The 13,972-nt window shown below is 36.4% G+C and overlaps 1 protein-coding gene across 1 annotated transcript in view; it reads right to left on the bottom strand.

Annotated features, from left to right (window-relative positions):
• Positions 1 to 13,972, bottom strand: part of bma (SCY1-like protein bma) — a 1,798,985-nt gene that overhangs the window by 8,242 nt on the left and 1,776,771 nt on the right. Inside the window, exon 16 of the mRNA XM_068227755.1 lies at positions 10,261 to 10,278. Within this exon, the coding sequence (XP_068083856.1) occupies positions 10,261 to 10,278 (18 nt within the window). The remainder of the gene's footprint in view (positions 1 to 10,260; positions 10,279 to 13,972) is intronic.

Below are 13,972 nucleotides of genomic sequence, written 5' to 3'. Positions count from 1 at the left end.
CAGGATGGAATGAATATTTTAGATTGCATAAAACTACATTGGCAGGGGCAGCTCAATCACTCTGTATTGATTTTGTTATTTTGAATCAGTCAGTCAGTCAGTCAGTCAGTCAGTCAGTCAGTCAGTCAGTCAGTCAGTCAGTCAGTCAGTCAGTCAGTCAGTCAGTCAGTCAGTCAGTCAGTCAGTCAGTCAGTCAGTCCTGACCTGCATTTTGGGCAGTCACCCAGGTGACAGATTCCCTATCTGTTGTTTTCCTAGCCTTTTCTTACATGATTGCAAAGAGTTTGGAAATTTATTGAGCATCTCCCTTGGTAAAATGTCCATTCCCTACCTATAAACAAATATTTGCCCCAATTTGTTCCTTTAAATTCCAACTTTATCTTCATATTGTGATCTTTCCTTCTTTTAAAAACACCACTGAAGCATATTTGTCTACTAATGTCATTCCACACCATTTCTTCACTGACAGCTCGGAACATACTACTTATTTTTGCAATTTACGAACTTCATCATATAGGTCTGTATTGATACAGCTTAATTATGAACTAGTATTAGGTTTAATGGTCCACCCAATCAATAGACTTCACTTTACAAGTGAGAACACATTCAGTGTTGAAATATGTTATACATTCTTTGGTACATATTTCGTCTAATTTAAGACTTCTTCAGCCATAGCATCTTGTATCTAATCAAAATATTATTACTGTCTAATAATTTAAAATGGATGAACCCATGTCCTCATTGAAATGTTTGAAAATAAAAACACTGTTTTTCCATAAAACTGTCCATCATTTTCTTACAAAAATTCTTCACATGTTGAAATTTGATTCTATATAATATTTCTTGAGATTTGACATACAGTACCGGTAGTTACAGTGTACTGACAAAGGTAGAATTTGAACTTTGGCCTCAGAAATGGGAGAATGTGACCTTATCATCAACTGAAGAATACTGAAGCTTTAAAGCTCATGAAAATTTCTTTCAAAAAATAAGGTCTGGAAAGAAGAGATATTCCCCTACTAGCGGCTTCTTCTCACCAGGGGTGATGACACGGCCGGGTAGTAGCAGTAGATCATCCTTAATATTAGTTCATATTTTAATTTTATTATCCCTTATTGTTCATTTAATTTGTTTCTTAATATTAAGTGTAGACGATGGGCGTGACATGTAGGGTCTGAGGATGACTGCTGTGGTGACCCTCCCTTGGGAGTGTCACGTTTCCGGAGTATCCGAACCTCATGGCATGCCCAGGAATTTTGTATTTCTGTTTTTCTTATTTTGTTGTCAGCTGTCCTTGTGAACATATATCAGGGCTAATTCACCTGTTATGTTCAATAAATACAATATTCCCCTACTAATAGCGCTGCTGCTCCTCCTATCACCCCCAGCCAAGTTCTGCTGGATGAGAGGAAACATAATTATAACAAAAGCAGTAGCATGGCGAGAAGCAGGCCAGAGCTGGGCTCGGATGGGAACCGGCTGTATGGAGGTACACCAATTTTGAGGGTAAGTTTCTGTGTTACGTAATTGTAACAAAAACTCAATTTTTCAATTTCTGAGAGTTCAAACCCACTAATATGTATATCTTTCTCTTTCCAGGCCTTGTCTTTTGAAAGAAAATTTCATTAGATTTAAAGCTTCAATATTCTTCAGTTGATGATGAGGACCTTTTCTCCCATTTCCGAGGCCAAAGTTCAAATTCCACCTTAGTCAATACGCTGAAGTTACTGGTACCACATGTCAAATCTCAAGAAAAATGATATAGAATCAAATTTCAACATGGGAAGAATTTTTGTAAGAAAGTGATGGACAGTTTTATGGAAAAGCTGAAGAAGTCTTAAATTTGACGAAACATGTACCAAAGAATGTATAACATACTTTAACATTGAATGTGTTCTCACTTGTAAAGTGAAGTGTATTGGTTGGGTGGACCATTAAACCTAATACTAGATCTTAATTAAACATATCACTTAGTTGAGCAGCTCGTCTCCTTTCTTCCAAGTCTTCCCAGTCTAAACTTACATTTTTGTAATGCTACTCTTTTGCTGGAAATTACCCAGGATAAATCAAGTTGCTTTTCTTTGGATTTTTTTCCAGTTTTCAAACCAAGTAGTCCTGGTGAGGGTCCCGTACACTGGAACCATACTCTAGTTGTGGTCTTACCAGAGACATACGTGACCTGTCCTTTACATCCTTACTACAACCCCTAAATACCCTCATAACCATGTGAAGGGTTCTGTACCCTTTATTTACATCCCATTTATGGGATTACTCGAATGGAGATCTTCCCTTATATTAACACCTAGGTACCTACAGTGATCCCCATAAGGAACTTTCACCCCCATCAAGCAGTAATTAAAACTGAGAGGTCTTTTCCTATTAGTTAAACTCACAACCTTACTTTTAACCCCGTTTATCATCATACCATTGCCTGCTGTCCATCTCACAACATTATCAAGGTCATGTTGCAGTTGTTCACAGTCTTATAACTTACTTATTACTCTATACAGAAAAACTTCATACGAAAAAAGCCTTATCTCTGATTCCAGTTCTTTACTCATATCATTTAAAAAAGTCCAATAATACAGCCTTGTGGAATTCCCCTCTTGATAATTACAGGATCAGTTAAAGCTTCACCAACTCTAATTTTCTGAGTTCTATTTTCTAGAAATATAGCCACCCATTCAATCACTCTTTTGTCTAGTCCAATAGCTCTCATATTTTCCAGTAGTCTCCCATGATCTACCCTATCAAATGCCTTAGATAGGTCAATTGTGATACAGTCCATATGCAAATTTCTATACTTTGTTAGTATTAGTCACCTCCTCTATCTGGACATTATCTTTATACTGCTGACTGAATACTTCTGCCTTCTGTAGATACTTGCATATAACTCCCCCCCATGTTCAGTAATGATTCCTGGATGTCTTCTTGGAACCTGTTTCTGCCTTGAAGTACCTATTTATACCCTTCCATTCCATTTTTCACTAACATTTGTATGACTGCCAATTATACTTGCCATCATCATATCTTTAGCTGACTTCTTTGTTAGATTCAATTTCCTAGTCATTTCCTTCAATTTGTCCTTACTTCCACGGCCATTTCTAACTCTACTTCTTTTCAACCTGCACCTCTTCTTAGTCTCTTTACTTCTCTGTTATAATATAGTGGGTCTTTACCATTCCTTATCACCTTTAAAGGTACGTGTCTGTTTTCACGTTCGTTAACAATTGCTTCAATTGCTTTAAATCCATTTCACAGTCTGTTTATATTGTTTACTGTTTTCCACCAATCATAGTTACTTTTTAAAACCTCTCTCATACCTGTTTTATCAGCCATATGGTACTGCCTAATAGTCCTATTTTTAAGACCTTCCTTTCTATTGCATTTATTTTTAACTACGATAGAAAGAGCTTCGTGATCACTAATACCATCTATTACTTGGGTTTCTCTATAGAGCCCGTCTGGTTTTATCAGCACCACATCCAGAATATTCTCCTTTCTAGTTGGTTCCATCGCTTTCTGATTTAGCTGTTCTTCCCAGATTAACTTATTTGCCATTTGTTGGTCATGCTTCCTGTCGTTCGCATTACCTTCCCAATTGATGTTTGGTAAATTGAGATCACCCACTACAATCATGTTACTTTCCATATCATTTTCCATATAGCTGATTATCTTATCAAATAATTCCGAATCAGCATCTGTACAATCCTTTCCCAGTCTGTACACTCCAAAAACATCAAGTTGCCAATTAGAATTTCCTGTATGTCATCTTTAACCCATTCCAATCTGGGCCTTAATATCCCTAACAAACTTTCTGGACTGGGCATTTTTAAGGATTTTTAAAACATTATATATCTCTGTACCTGTAGGAGATATTTGCATGATTCTTTTTTCTTTATACTTGTTTGAGCATCTAGTTTTGAAAAAAACTGTTTGTATCATGTCAACTATCACTTGAGATTTTAAAATTGTTTATATATTATACCATGTTTTGCAAATGGGAAAAAGATCTGACGGATAACTAAGCAAGTGCAGTTTACTGAAATACTGTTATATTTACGCTATTTTGCTAATATAAAATGTGCATTGCAATTACAAAACAACAACGATGATGAGTACAATATAAAAATAATAATTTTGCAATAATAATAGTAATAATTACAATAATGAAAATGGGAGCTCTTATGAAATTTTATTTTAATTGATAAATTTTGTCAAAAGTTACTCAAATGTAAAATTATTGTTTCATTTACCACAAAAGACTTCTGAGAAAGAGAAAATACAGTCTTCTAAACAGAAAACTTTACTAATACAGACAATCTTACGTATTCACTCAAATATGAAATACGCGGGAACATGCGCTAGGCCATAAAACGAGCTCCAATCATAGTGAAATGTAAGAAGTTGTTTCAAATTCATGTCAATAATATGTTCATTTGCGCATAAACTTATAATATATCACAAAATAGCGAAAATATCACTTTCGTCAAGCACATGTTTGCCGCGAGAAGCCATGTCTTAGAGCTCATTGAGTGACAACATCTACTGATGCATGCTGATTGAAAATATCGTAATTTCTCTGACTTAGTCATATAAGAAGATGTACAATAATATTATAGGGAAGGATCCACCTTTCAATACTCCGTAGTAAAAAGTAGTTACAACCTGTTTATTGGGACCGGTTTCAACACATTTCAAGTGTCATCATCAGCCAATTATCGAAGATCTTAAAACAACTAATATATTGAACACAGGCAAAATATTAACATTGTATCATATTGTAGCAATTCAGTTAATGTTCAAAACACAATAATCACAGTCAAGAGAGTAAACAGAACATCACTATCTTGCGCCGAAAACAAATATATTTGAAGTTCATAAGCAGATCAAGTATGCACTTATGTAAAGTCGTTGCTAGGCAGGTCTTGCAGGCATTTGTTTCTCTGGCCGAAGAGTAAAAGGTGACGTGAATGAAGTCTTAGGAAAACAGTGTAGGATTTAATTTCATCAAAATCAAAGTGGATATATAGGTTTTAAAATAATTTAAAACGTTAAAAAAGAATAAAGCCAAATAAAAATATATTAAAAAATGGGAAGAAATAATGAAAGAAATACGAGGTTCAACTCGAAACAACTTGCCGTAGTAATTGATAAAGAAATGATAAATAGAGAAAGGGGGTGGGGAACGTTTATTAGAGGGTGGTGATGGTGGTTATTGTTATTAGAGGAAATAAAATTTGGCAACAATCCTTTATATAACACTAATTCGAGGAAAAAAGAGGAAGAGAACCGACACTTCGAAAAATGAAGATATCGGTTAAAGGAAGACAAGGGCCACGAAGGGCGTGAAAATGAAAGACTCCCTAGCCCTCGCAAACCTAATAGCATCGGGTCGGAAAAGAACAAGAGTTGACCAAGGGAGGTCGGACAGGGTAGATGAAAGTGAGGAGCCTGGCACAATATATCCACTTTGATTTTGACGAAATTAAATCCTACACTGTTTTCCTAAGACTTCATTCACGTCACCTTTTACTCTTCGGCCAGAGAAACAAATGCCTGCAAGACCTGCCTAGCAACGACTTTACATAAGTGCATACTTGATCTGCTTATGAACTTCAAATATATTTGTTTTCGGCGCAAGATAGTGATGTTCTGTTTACTATCTTGACTGTGATTATTGTGTTTTGAACATTAACTGAATTGCTACAATATGATACAATGTTAATATTTTGCCTGTGTTCAATATATTAGTTGTTTTAAGATCTTCGCTAATTGGCTGATGATGACACTTGAAATGTGTTGAAACCGGTCCCAATAAACAGGTTGTAACTACTTTTTACTACGGAGTATTGAAAGGTGGATCCTTCCCTATAATATTGTACATCTTCTTATTTCTCTATTCAATACGGAACAATCATGAAGTTTTTAACATTAAATTAGTCATATAATACTGCAATCCACAATCTGCTTAAATACTCTCATAACTAATACATGAAGAAACATTATGTAACCACCAGAATGCGTGCATAGCTCATTCTCGATTTTTAGCGAATTGTCAAACCTTACTACGGGCTATACCCGCAGCGCGGCCTGAGCGTAATTTCGGCTGCTGTGAGGTATGTTCGCAGTTAGACCGGAAAGAGTTAACTTTTTCGTAGCTTACAAACTTTTCTTTCACCAGAATTGAATACTCCTCCCCCATACCATTCCTATTCTGTCTCTATGATAAACATTCCAGCTCCGTGGGCAATTTTCTGCTTCCATTATGTAATTTCTTTCTCAGCCATGATTCAGCTCCTATGACAATATCTGTTAAGTATATATCTATTAAATTACTTAATTCTATTCCTTTCTTTACAATACTTCTACAATTCAACACTAACATTTTTATGTCATCCCTATTTGAGTTCCTCCCTATATCCCTTCTAAAGATCTTTCCTAACTTATACGTATGACCGCAGTTTAAGTGAAGGCCATCTGAGTGCAGATCCCTATTTCCTACCTAGCCATTAGGATCTATGAATCTCACTTCCTGTTTCTCACATATGCACTCTATAGTCTCATGTAACCCTAGACCGGGTGCGCTGGTTGTTTTTGTCAACCAGCATACTATTTTACGTCGTAATTCCTAGAACTGTCAGTCTTTCACCACCTCGCAACTAATACCTTTGCTCTCACTTTTGACCTTCAGTTCAATCAAGTTTCAACAATAGTGGAAGCGATAGATATTTCGAGCGAACTCTTGGAACCTGAAGCTGGTTGACAAAGTCAACCACGTGCCTGGTCATGAAAGTAAAATCTATTTCTTTAAAATTTCCTTTCCTCTGTACTTTTCGGGTAATTAGGCTAAGTCAGGCATAATTACATGTAGTATATTTCTATTTTAGGTCTTGTTTTGTCCATGGTGAAGACATACCTGACATTTCAAGCCAGTTGTCCAATGAAATAGAGGACTCTGCTTCGGACTTTTCGGACGGGGAGGAGGAAATTATAAACGTATCAGGTCAGGATCATAACAATGATACGAAGCAAGAAGCCGATTCGGACAGTGAGATCCATAAATACGATAACGAAAGGGAATTTATCTTCGGGAGAGATGGAGGAACAATGTGGTCCACGACAGGCTTTTCAAAACTTACTTCAAGGGTAAAAGCAAGGAATGTTGTAAAAATACTGCCAGGACCGGAAGGAAGGCGAGGAAGATATCAACAGAAATTGACTGTTTCATGCAGTTGATAAACTCTGAGATGGTCGATGAACTATTATACTGGACTAATTTGTACAAGTGAATTACAGCCATGAGCAGGATGCTAAATTTGCGAACTGCAGTGAAATTATGGCATGTCTCGGAGGATAAGGTGTGAATGATTTCTTTGATATGGCAACAACGTTTATTTTTCATCCAGTCATTATTTCATTGTATAATTGTGCAAACATTATTTAAATTTAATTAACTCATTTCAAATAGGAGCAGTATTCATGTCAGAATTAGTTCACGTGTTCATGATTATCCATTTTAAGTACATTCATATTTATCATCACTATCAGTTTTTAATTTTATTTGGAGAATAACATTGAAACAAAAGATAAAACATAATTAAATGAAATGTTTATGCGATCGAAAGCCTGTAAACGACTGAAAATGTAACTGGTTGACTAAGTCAACCGCGCGCCCGGTAGTGTGACAGAAATTGGGGCGCCCGGTCTAGGGTTAAATCCTCAGTCACCTTCCAGTCAGTATCCCTCCTACACAGTATTCCGCTGATAACAATTTCCGCTTCCTTAAACTTTACCCGTGCTACATTTACCAGATCCTATACATCCCCAACTATGTTGGTACTTATACCTGCTTGCCGTATGTCGTTGGTACCAATGCGAAAAACAACCACCTTCTCCGTTCCCTCCTCCTTTTCTTCTACTTTCCTCAACATCTGCCTTAACATAATTCCTGGATAATACTCTACCCTGGTTCCTTTTCCTCCTTACACTTTCCTCACATGTCTAACAATGGCATTCCCCATGACCAGAGCCTCAACCCTACCCTCCTCATTTGATCCCCTCCCCTCCTGGTCAGCTCTATCTTTCCTGATAGCTAGAGAAACTATTTCTATCCAAGAGGACATTAGAAATTTACACTCGTTCCCTTTCTGCACTGAACTGAATTTCCCTAATCTTTGTAATCTTATTTTGTACTCTTTGAAAGGCTGTAAAATTAATGTGGATCTGAAAACAGTATTTATTTGAGAGGTAATTGATACATATCAACAATACAGAGAAAAATACTACTAATGTAAAGATACCAGAGAAACTCTCAAAGTTTGGAACATAAAAGAAGGCTGCTATAATATACGCCTTTTCAGAAAATAATGTTCATGTGTGCTTATTATTTTTCTATCTTATTGTTAAAGAATAATATACTACTACTAAATGTTTATCATTCCTCCCCTGAAGGGGGAAATAGGCTGGGAGATTTGTTATGGTGAAGGAGTTGCTTTGAGAAGGTGACGGGGCTTGATGGCCGTGGCCTATGGTAGGAACTATCCTGGTATTCGCCCTAGTGCAGGAGAATGGAAAACCACAGAAAACCATTTTCAGGACAGCTGATGGTGAAGACCAGCCCCTCTCCATCTCCCGAATAAAGAGATGTGGAGCCACGGTAGAGCCACGGCCACCCCTCCTCTGCTTGGTTGGTGGGTCAGAGTGCAGAGCTGATGGACCACAGACCAGCTGAGGTCACTTGTGGGCCGAAGTCTACTCTGCAACCACTGACAAAGAATAATTTTATTTACATAACAATAAATCTTTTGGCTACTGCTTAGAACATAAAGGCAGTACCATGTGTATGTTGTGCAAACAAAGCATAGTTTTACAGAAAACCCTACGATAAAATTTGCTTGGGTCAATCTCCATCACTTTCGTCACCACTATTCCCATTGTGAAGCTGACTTGTTTCATCAATTGTTGTGGGCTACCTGTAGAGTTTATCAAAGCATATATACCCAAGCACATAATCTTTAAGCTTCTTTAGATCTGCTAGCATTTTGTGGTTTATTTGAACCATGCCTGATGGTCAGGCTTTATCTTGAGGCAGAGGAAGTACAGTAGTTTGTGTAGCGAGCATGAATGTGTGTGTCAAAACCCCTCCATTGACTGCGCTGACTACAACCCTCCCCCACTTTTTTTTTTATGGCTCTAAGCATATATAACAGGGAATTTTGAATGGTTCCCTCTGCCCACCTCGAACACCTGGACAGAGTGACTCATCACTGAAACAAGTTTTCTTATATCATTTTTAGGCCACCACATTTTAAAGGACAGAATGTCTTCAGTACATTCCTCTCAGGTGCATCAATCGTTTGTCACTTCAGCTGTCTGGAGAGACAAGTTATACTACAGGAAAGCTTTCTGTTGGCCATAGAGGTTGTTTGTATAGAGCCACTAGTGAACACAAGTTAATCATAACTTTATTCAGTGCAGAAAGGGGACATGTACTACACAAGTGCCCTTTCTGCACTCAACCTTATTTTGGGTAGTCTAAGGCCCCGCCACTTTCCAATATTATACATGTACCATTTCTGTACAGAATGATGTGTCTGTCCATCCTGAACAAGGAAATGTGGTCAACTAAATTTTGGCCAAAATGTCACATGTACCCTTTCTGTTCTAACCGATTCAATTGCTCCTGGTACTACCCATACAGCAGTCAGCTCTGCTAAAGGCCTGCCTACCAAAGAAAATGATTGGACTCCTATAGCATAGCGTATAGTGTTTTCAAGTTGTCAAAAGCATTCTTACATTTATTCATGACGTTTCCACACAACTCTTAGTTAATTCGCCATATAAAAGCTTGTTTGCATACATAATAACTTAAAGTAATGAAATGACAATACAATTTATGAAAGTGTATTTTTTTATGATGTTCATAAATATTACTTCTGGAGTTATAGGTTAGTCAAGCTGATAATACTGTAATAGTTTTTACACATTTATTTTGCTACAGAGTGCTTTGTAATAAAATCATAGTAATAATCCTGTCCTAGGCTATTGAAAGGGATTAAGATACCTGTTATATATCTGTACTATTGAATTTAGTGCCCATATCCTTCTTAAACAATGTATACAAGTATGTAGGTCCTACACTTAAAACATTTTATAAGTCAAGCCATTATTTAATAAAGGCATTACTAAGAATTGTGATTCATAGTTTACAATGGCATATTTAAAATCAGACCTTGTGAACACAATCTCTGTACTCACGATCATGCTCCGTGCAAGCTGAATAGAAGAGAACAGATAAGCAACAATCAGAATTCACGAGCCACAACACATCCATTCATTTACACAACCAACAGGAAATGTATCTTCCAAACTTAGCCTATGAAATAGCTTTAAATATACATTTTCTGTTGTTTACAGAAATCATTTTCTCACACTTGACAACGGACAAACATAGAGAACAACAAGGAATGGACATATAAATAGTAATTGTGAACATCTAAACAGAAAATTTAGGAATCTTCTTTTTTAACATCTGGATTATTTTTGAATGATTAGAAGAAGCTGAGATTTATATTTTTAATTATTATTAATTAATAACATAGAATTAATGTATCCCTAGAAGAGAATGTGTATACCATAAGACCCTATGTAAGGACAGTTCAAAACATGGAATGTTAAATAAAGATTATTAGCAACAAATTACACTCGTATCACCACCTACAAAGCAACTGAAGAACATTTTGTTCTATAATTCTGTCTAAATATAAATTTTCATGAAGTTTTAACAATTTCAATGGATATGGCAAGATGGGTCTTGAAAATTCACAGTTAACTATATTATGATTATAATTTTTGGTTCTTTTATCTCACAAGAACATTATTAAACTTATGAAATCCTTGTAAGTTTATTTATTATTGTTACACTGCTGACTATACTGGAAGAAACTGTTATTTATAGCGGAAACACATAAAACATTGGACGTGAGACGCCGAACACGCACTCACGCACTCTCAAGCACAAAATCACAACAGATTCCCTACACGCAGGACAAACATAGTAGAATGAGAAGTGTCACCTGTATACATCAGTTTCGTTCATTGTATAATAATAATAATAATAATTGATCTGGAGGTACCTCTACTCTGTACATTTAAACTGAGCACCTTTTAGAAGGCCATCTGTAATATGAACCTTGAACTGTGTACCAGAAGAAGTTTCAAACTTTATTTTCAGATGTCTCTACTGTCAACTGATGTGCTCCCTCTGGTGGGAAGATTGACAATTAATCTCCAAAGAAATTTGTGGTTTCCAGATTTACAAAACTGAAAAGTTTGTAGAATGATTTTTGTATTCTAATGTTGCTAGCACTGCTATCTCTTCCTTCTTCATGAAATTATCAACCAATCAGAAATTTTGGATATTTATTAAATTAACCAATCTGGAGAGTTCCAGAAACTTCCCTTTCGCTATAAAAGCTGGGACCTTTTGGGCCGTGTTGTCTTTTCCATCACTCCAGTCAAGAGGTTTAGAATGCATTCGTAGTGAAGGCAGGGAGAAAGCCCTGCCCATTGTCGGAAGACCCACCAGCTCAAGGTAATGGCAGATATCTTTTAATTATGTGATAGTTTCAGAAAGCTGGCTCAAGGGGAATGTTTCAAAATTCTTTCTTAATGTAAATCTCAAGATCTTTTCAATGTAAATTTTCAAGCAAGTCTAAAGGACTTTATTCTAACTTAAGGAATAAAGAGTGTTCACCGTCTTTTAATTCCTATTCAACTTGGTATTGGGGTGACTATGAGTTTGTAAAATTTAAAATTTATCTCTTCTTTTGGAACTTAATTTTCTCCATCACGTCACTTCTGTAGTATAGGCTTTGCTCTGTAACTTCGTGCCATAAGCCCAAATATGGTTTTAAGTGTTTCAAAGTGTATTTCCAAAGGAGTGCAAGTGTTTGCTTCCTAGCATTTTGGTTTACGACCGATATATTGAACCTTTTCTTTTGATCACTAAGGCCATGTAGAATGGGCATTTATTGCCTCTGTTAAATTTTAAATTTTAACTATTCCTTTTCAAGTGTAATCAGACTTTCGAGCAGGTAAGCCAGTAAAATCTGCTTTCTCGATTTATCTGGTAATTGGATAAAAGAATTGTGCCTTGGAGAGGCTGGAATGTTGTAAATTTTGGAGCTCAGTCTTCTAGAGGGTTATTGTGTGGAGAAAAGATGCTCTTTTGAATATTGTAACTTTGGAGCTTCAAGCTCATTCTGGAAATTATTGTGTACCTGAGTTTAATCATTATTGTTACAAGAGCTGATGAGCTCACCTTGTCTATCCAACTGTTATTTGGTGCTGTTCATCAAGGTTTAAATTCAGAAAAAGAAAGGAAAGAAATAAAATTTAAAATTTTAGAATTTTAAATTGTACTTTAATCTTTTCGCTGTCCACCCATTCACCCCAGTACCTTCTTACACCTCTGCATCCCAAAGAACCCTCAGAACAAGTGGTAGCAGAGCATGGTTGAATGGGTCTGGACAAAGCCCCTTTTGATGGCTTTTCATAGTATTTGAAATCAAACTCCAAAAATTTTTCTCTTTCTGAATTTTTCCAAATTTTGACAAATTCTCCTTCATTATGTCTGGTTCTAGAGAAGTCCTTGCACCGTGATATCTGCACAAGGAAGATCTAATTTATGAAATTTTAATTAGAAAGCTCCAGTCTGGTGGCACGGTTGCAACAGACGCAGAGTTTCCCATCTGTATCCCAGTGTATGGGGAGAAGGAAATTGGTCAGGCTCTATCCACCATCACCACTAATATTACTGATCTTGCCTCTGTTCTCAGCTTTTTTGAAGTAGGTGAACCTTCAGGAAATCAACTTAAGTGTGTTCAAGCTAGATTATTCCATTTCTATAATAGAGCTAAGGACCTATTGTCTCCGAAACGTAATGAGGATGATGCTCAGGCCCCAATTTACAAATGAGCGGACTGGGCAAGTGCCCAGGGTGCCAGTTTTTGAGGGGGCGCCTTTGGCAGATCGAGTAATTATGGCCTGCGTGAATTACGTCTTAAATTCATTACACTCAAATTACTTTTATCTTCCACAAATTATTCCAATTATTTTATTAGCCTATATAAAACACTTTAAACTATTCTAACTTTAAAACCTGAATGTAATCTATACATTTTAATTTTATTAAGAAAATAAAATAACTGCAAACAATAAAAGAGGTATTATGTAACTCGTGCGGGTGCTGGGTGGGCAATTGTAGTTGGTGGCTTGGCAGCCTTGTTAGTTTAGACAAGCAATGCCCTGTCTGCCATTGGCTCATGATGGTTCATGTGCATATCATTGTTTAGATCTGCTCACCATCAACCTGATAACCTCACCTAGCCAGCTTATTGTCTCGTGTAATTCTTACAGTTTTTCAGTATTTAACCATGAGTAAAAAGTTAAGTGGTGCTGAATACAAAAAACGCACTGCCAAAAAGCAGAGTGATGAACTTGAACTACTTAGGAAAGTGCCTAAAATGGAAAAGTTCTTTACTTTGACTCGTTCAACTCCAACCTCGGAATTGGAATGCCAAGATGACTTAACAAAACCTTCGACTTTGTCATCAGTTCCATTTAACTTTACACAAGAAGACTTACAAGGCCTAGATATACAGACTGATCAGCCCTGTGTTAGTATTAAATTGAACAATGAGCCTGCAGTTTTCCAACAGCTGTTTGGAACTATTTCACAATCACAACCTGAGGTAACCTTACCTAATTCATTTTCTATAGATGATCCTGGTACTTCGAATGTCATGTTAAATTCAGTAATTGAAAATGTTATTAAACGTTGTCCAAAACAAAATGTAATGGTGGATTTTTCGAAATCTCTGTGAACTTACAATGATGGTAAAAGAACATTGTCTCAAAACATGTTTAAGGTTAGTCTTCCTAGTGGAGACATTGTTTTAAGAGATTG

This window comes from Anabrus simplex, chromosome 5, assembly GCF_040414725.1.
Source record: "Anabrus simplex isolate iqAnaSimp1 chromosome 5, ASM4041472v1, whole genome shotgun sequence".
NCBI lineage: Eukaryota > Metazoa > Arthropoda > Insecta > Orthoptera > Tettigoniidae > Anabrus > Anabrus simplex.
The sequence above is the reverse complement of the archived record's forward strand: the minus strand, read 5'-3'. Positions and strand labels throughout refer to the sequence as shown.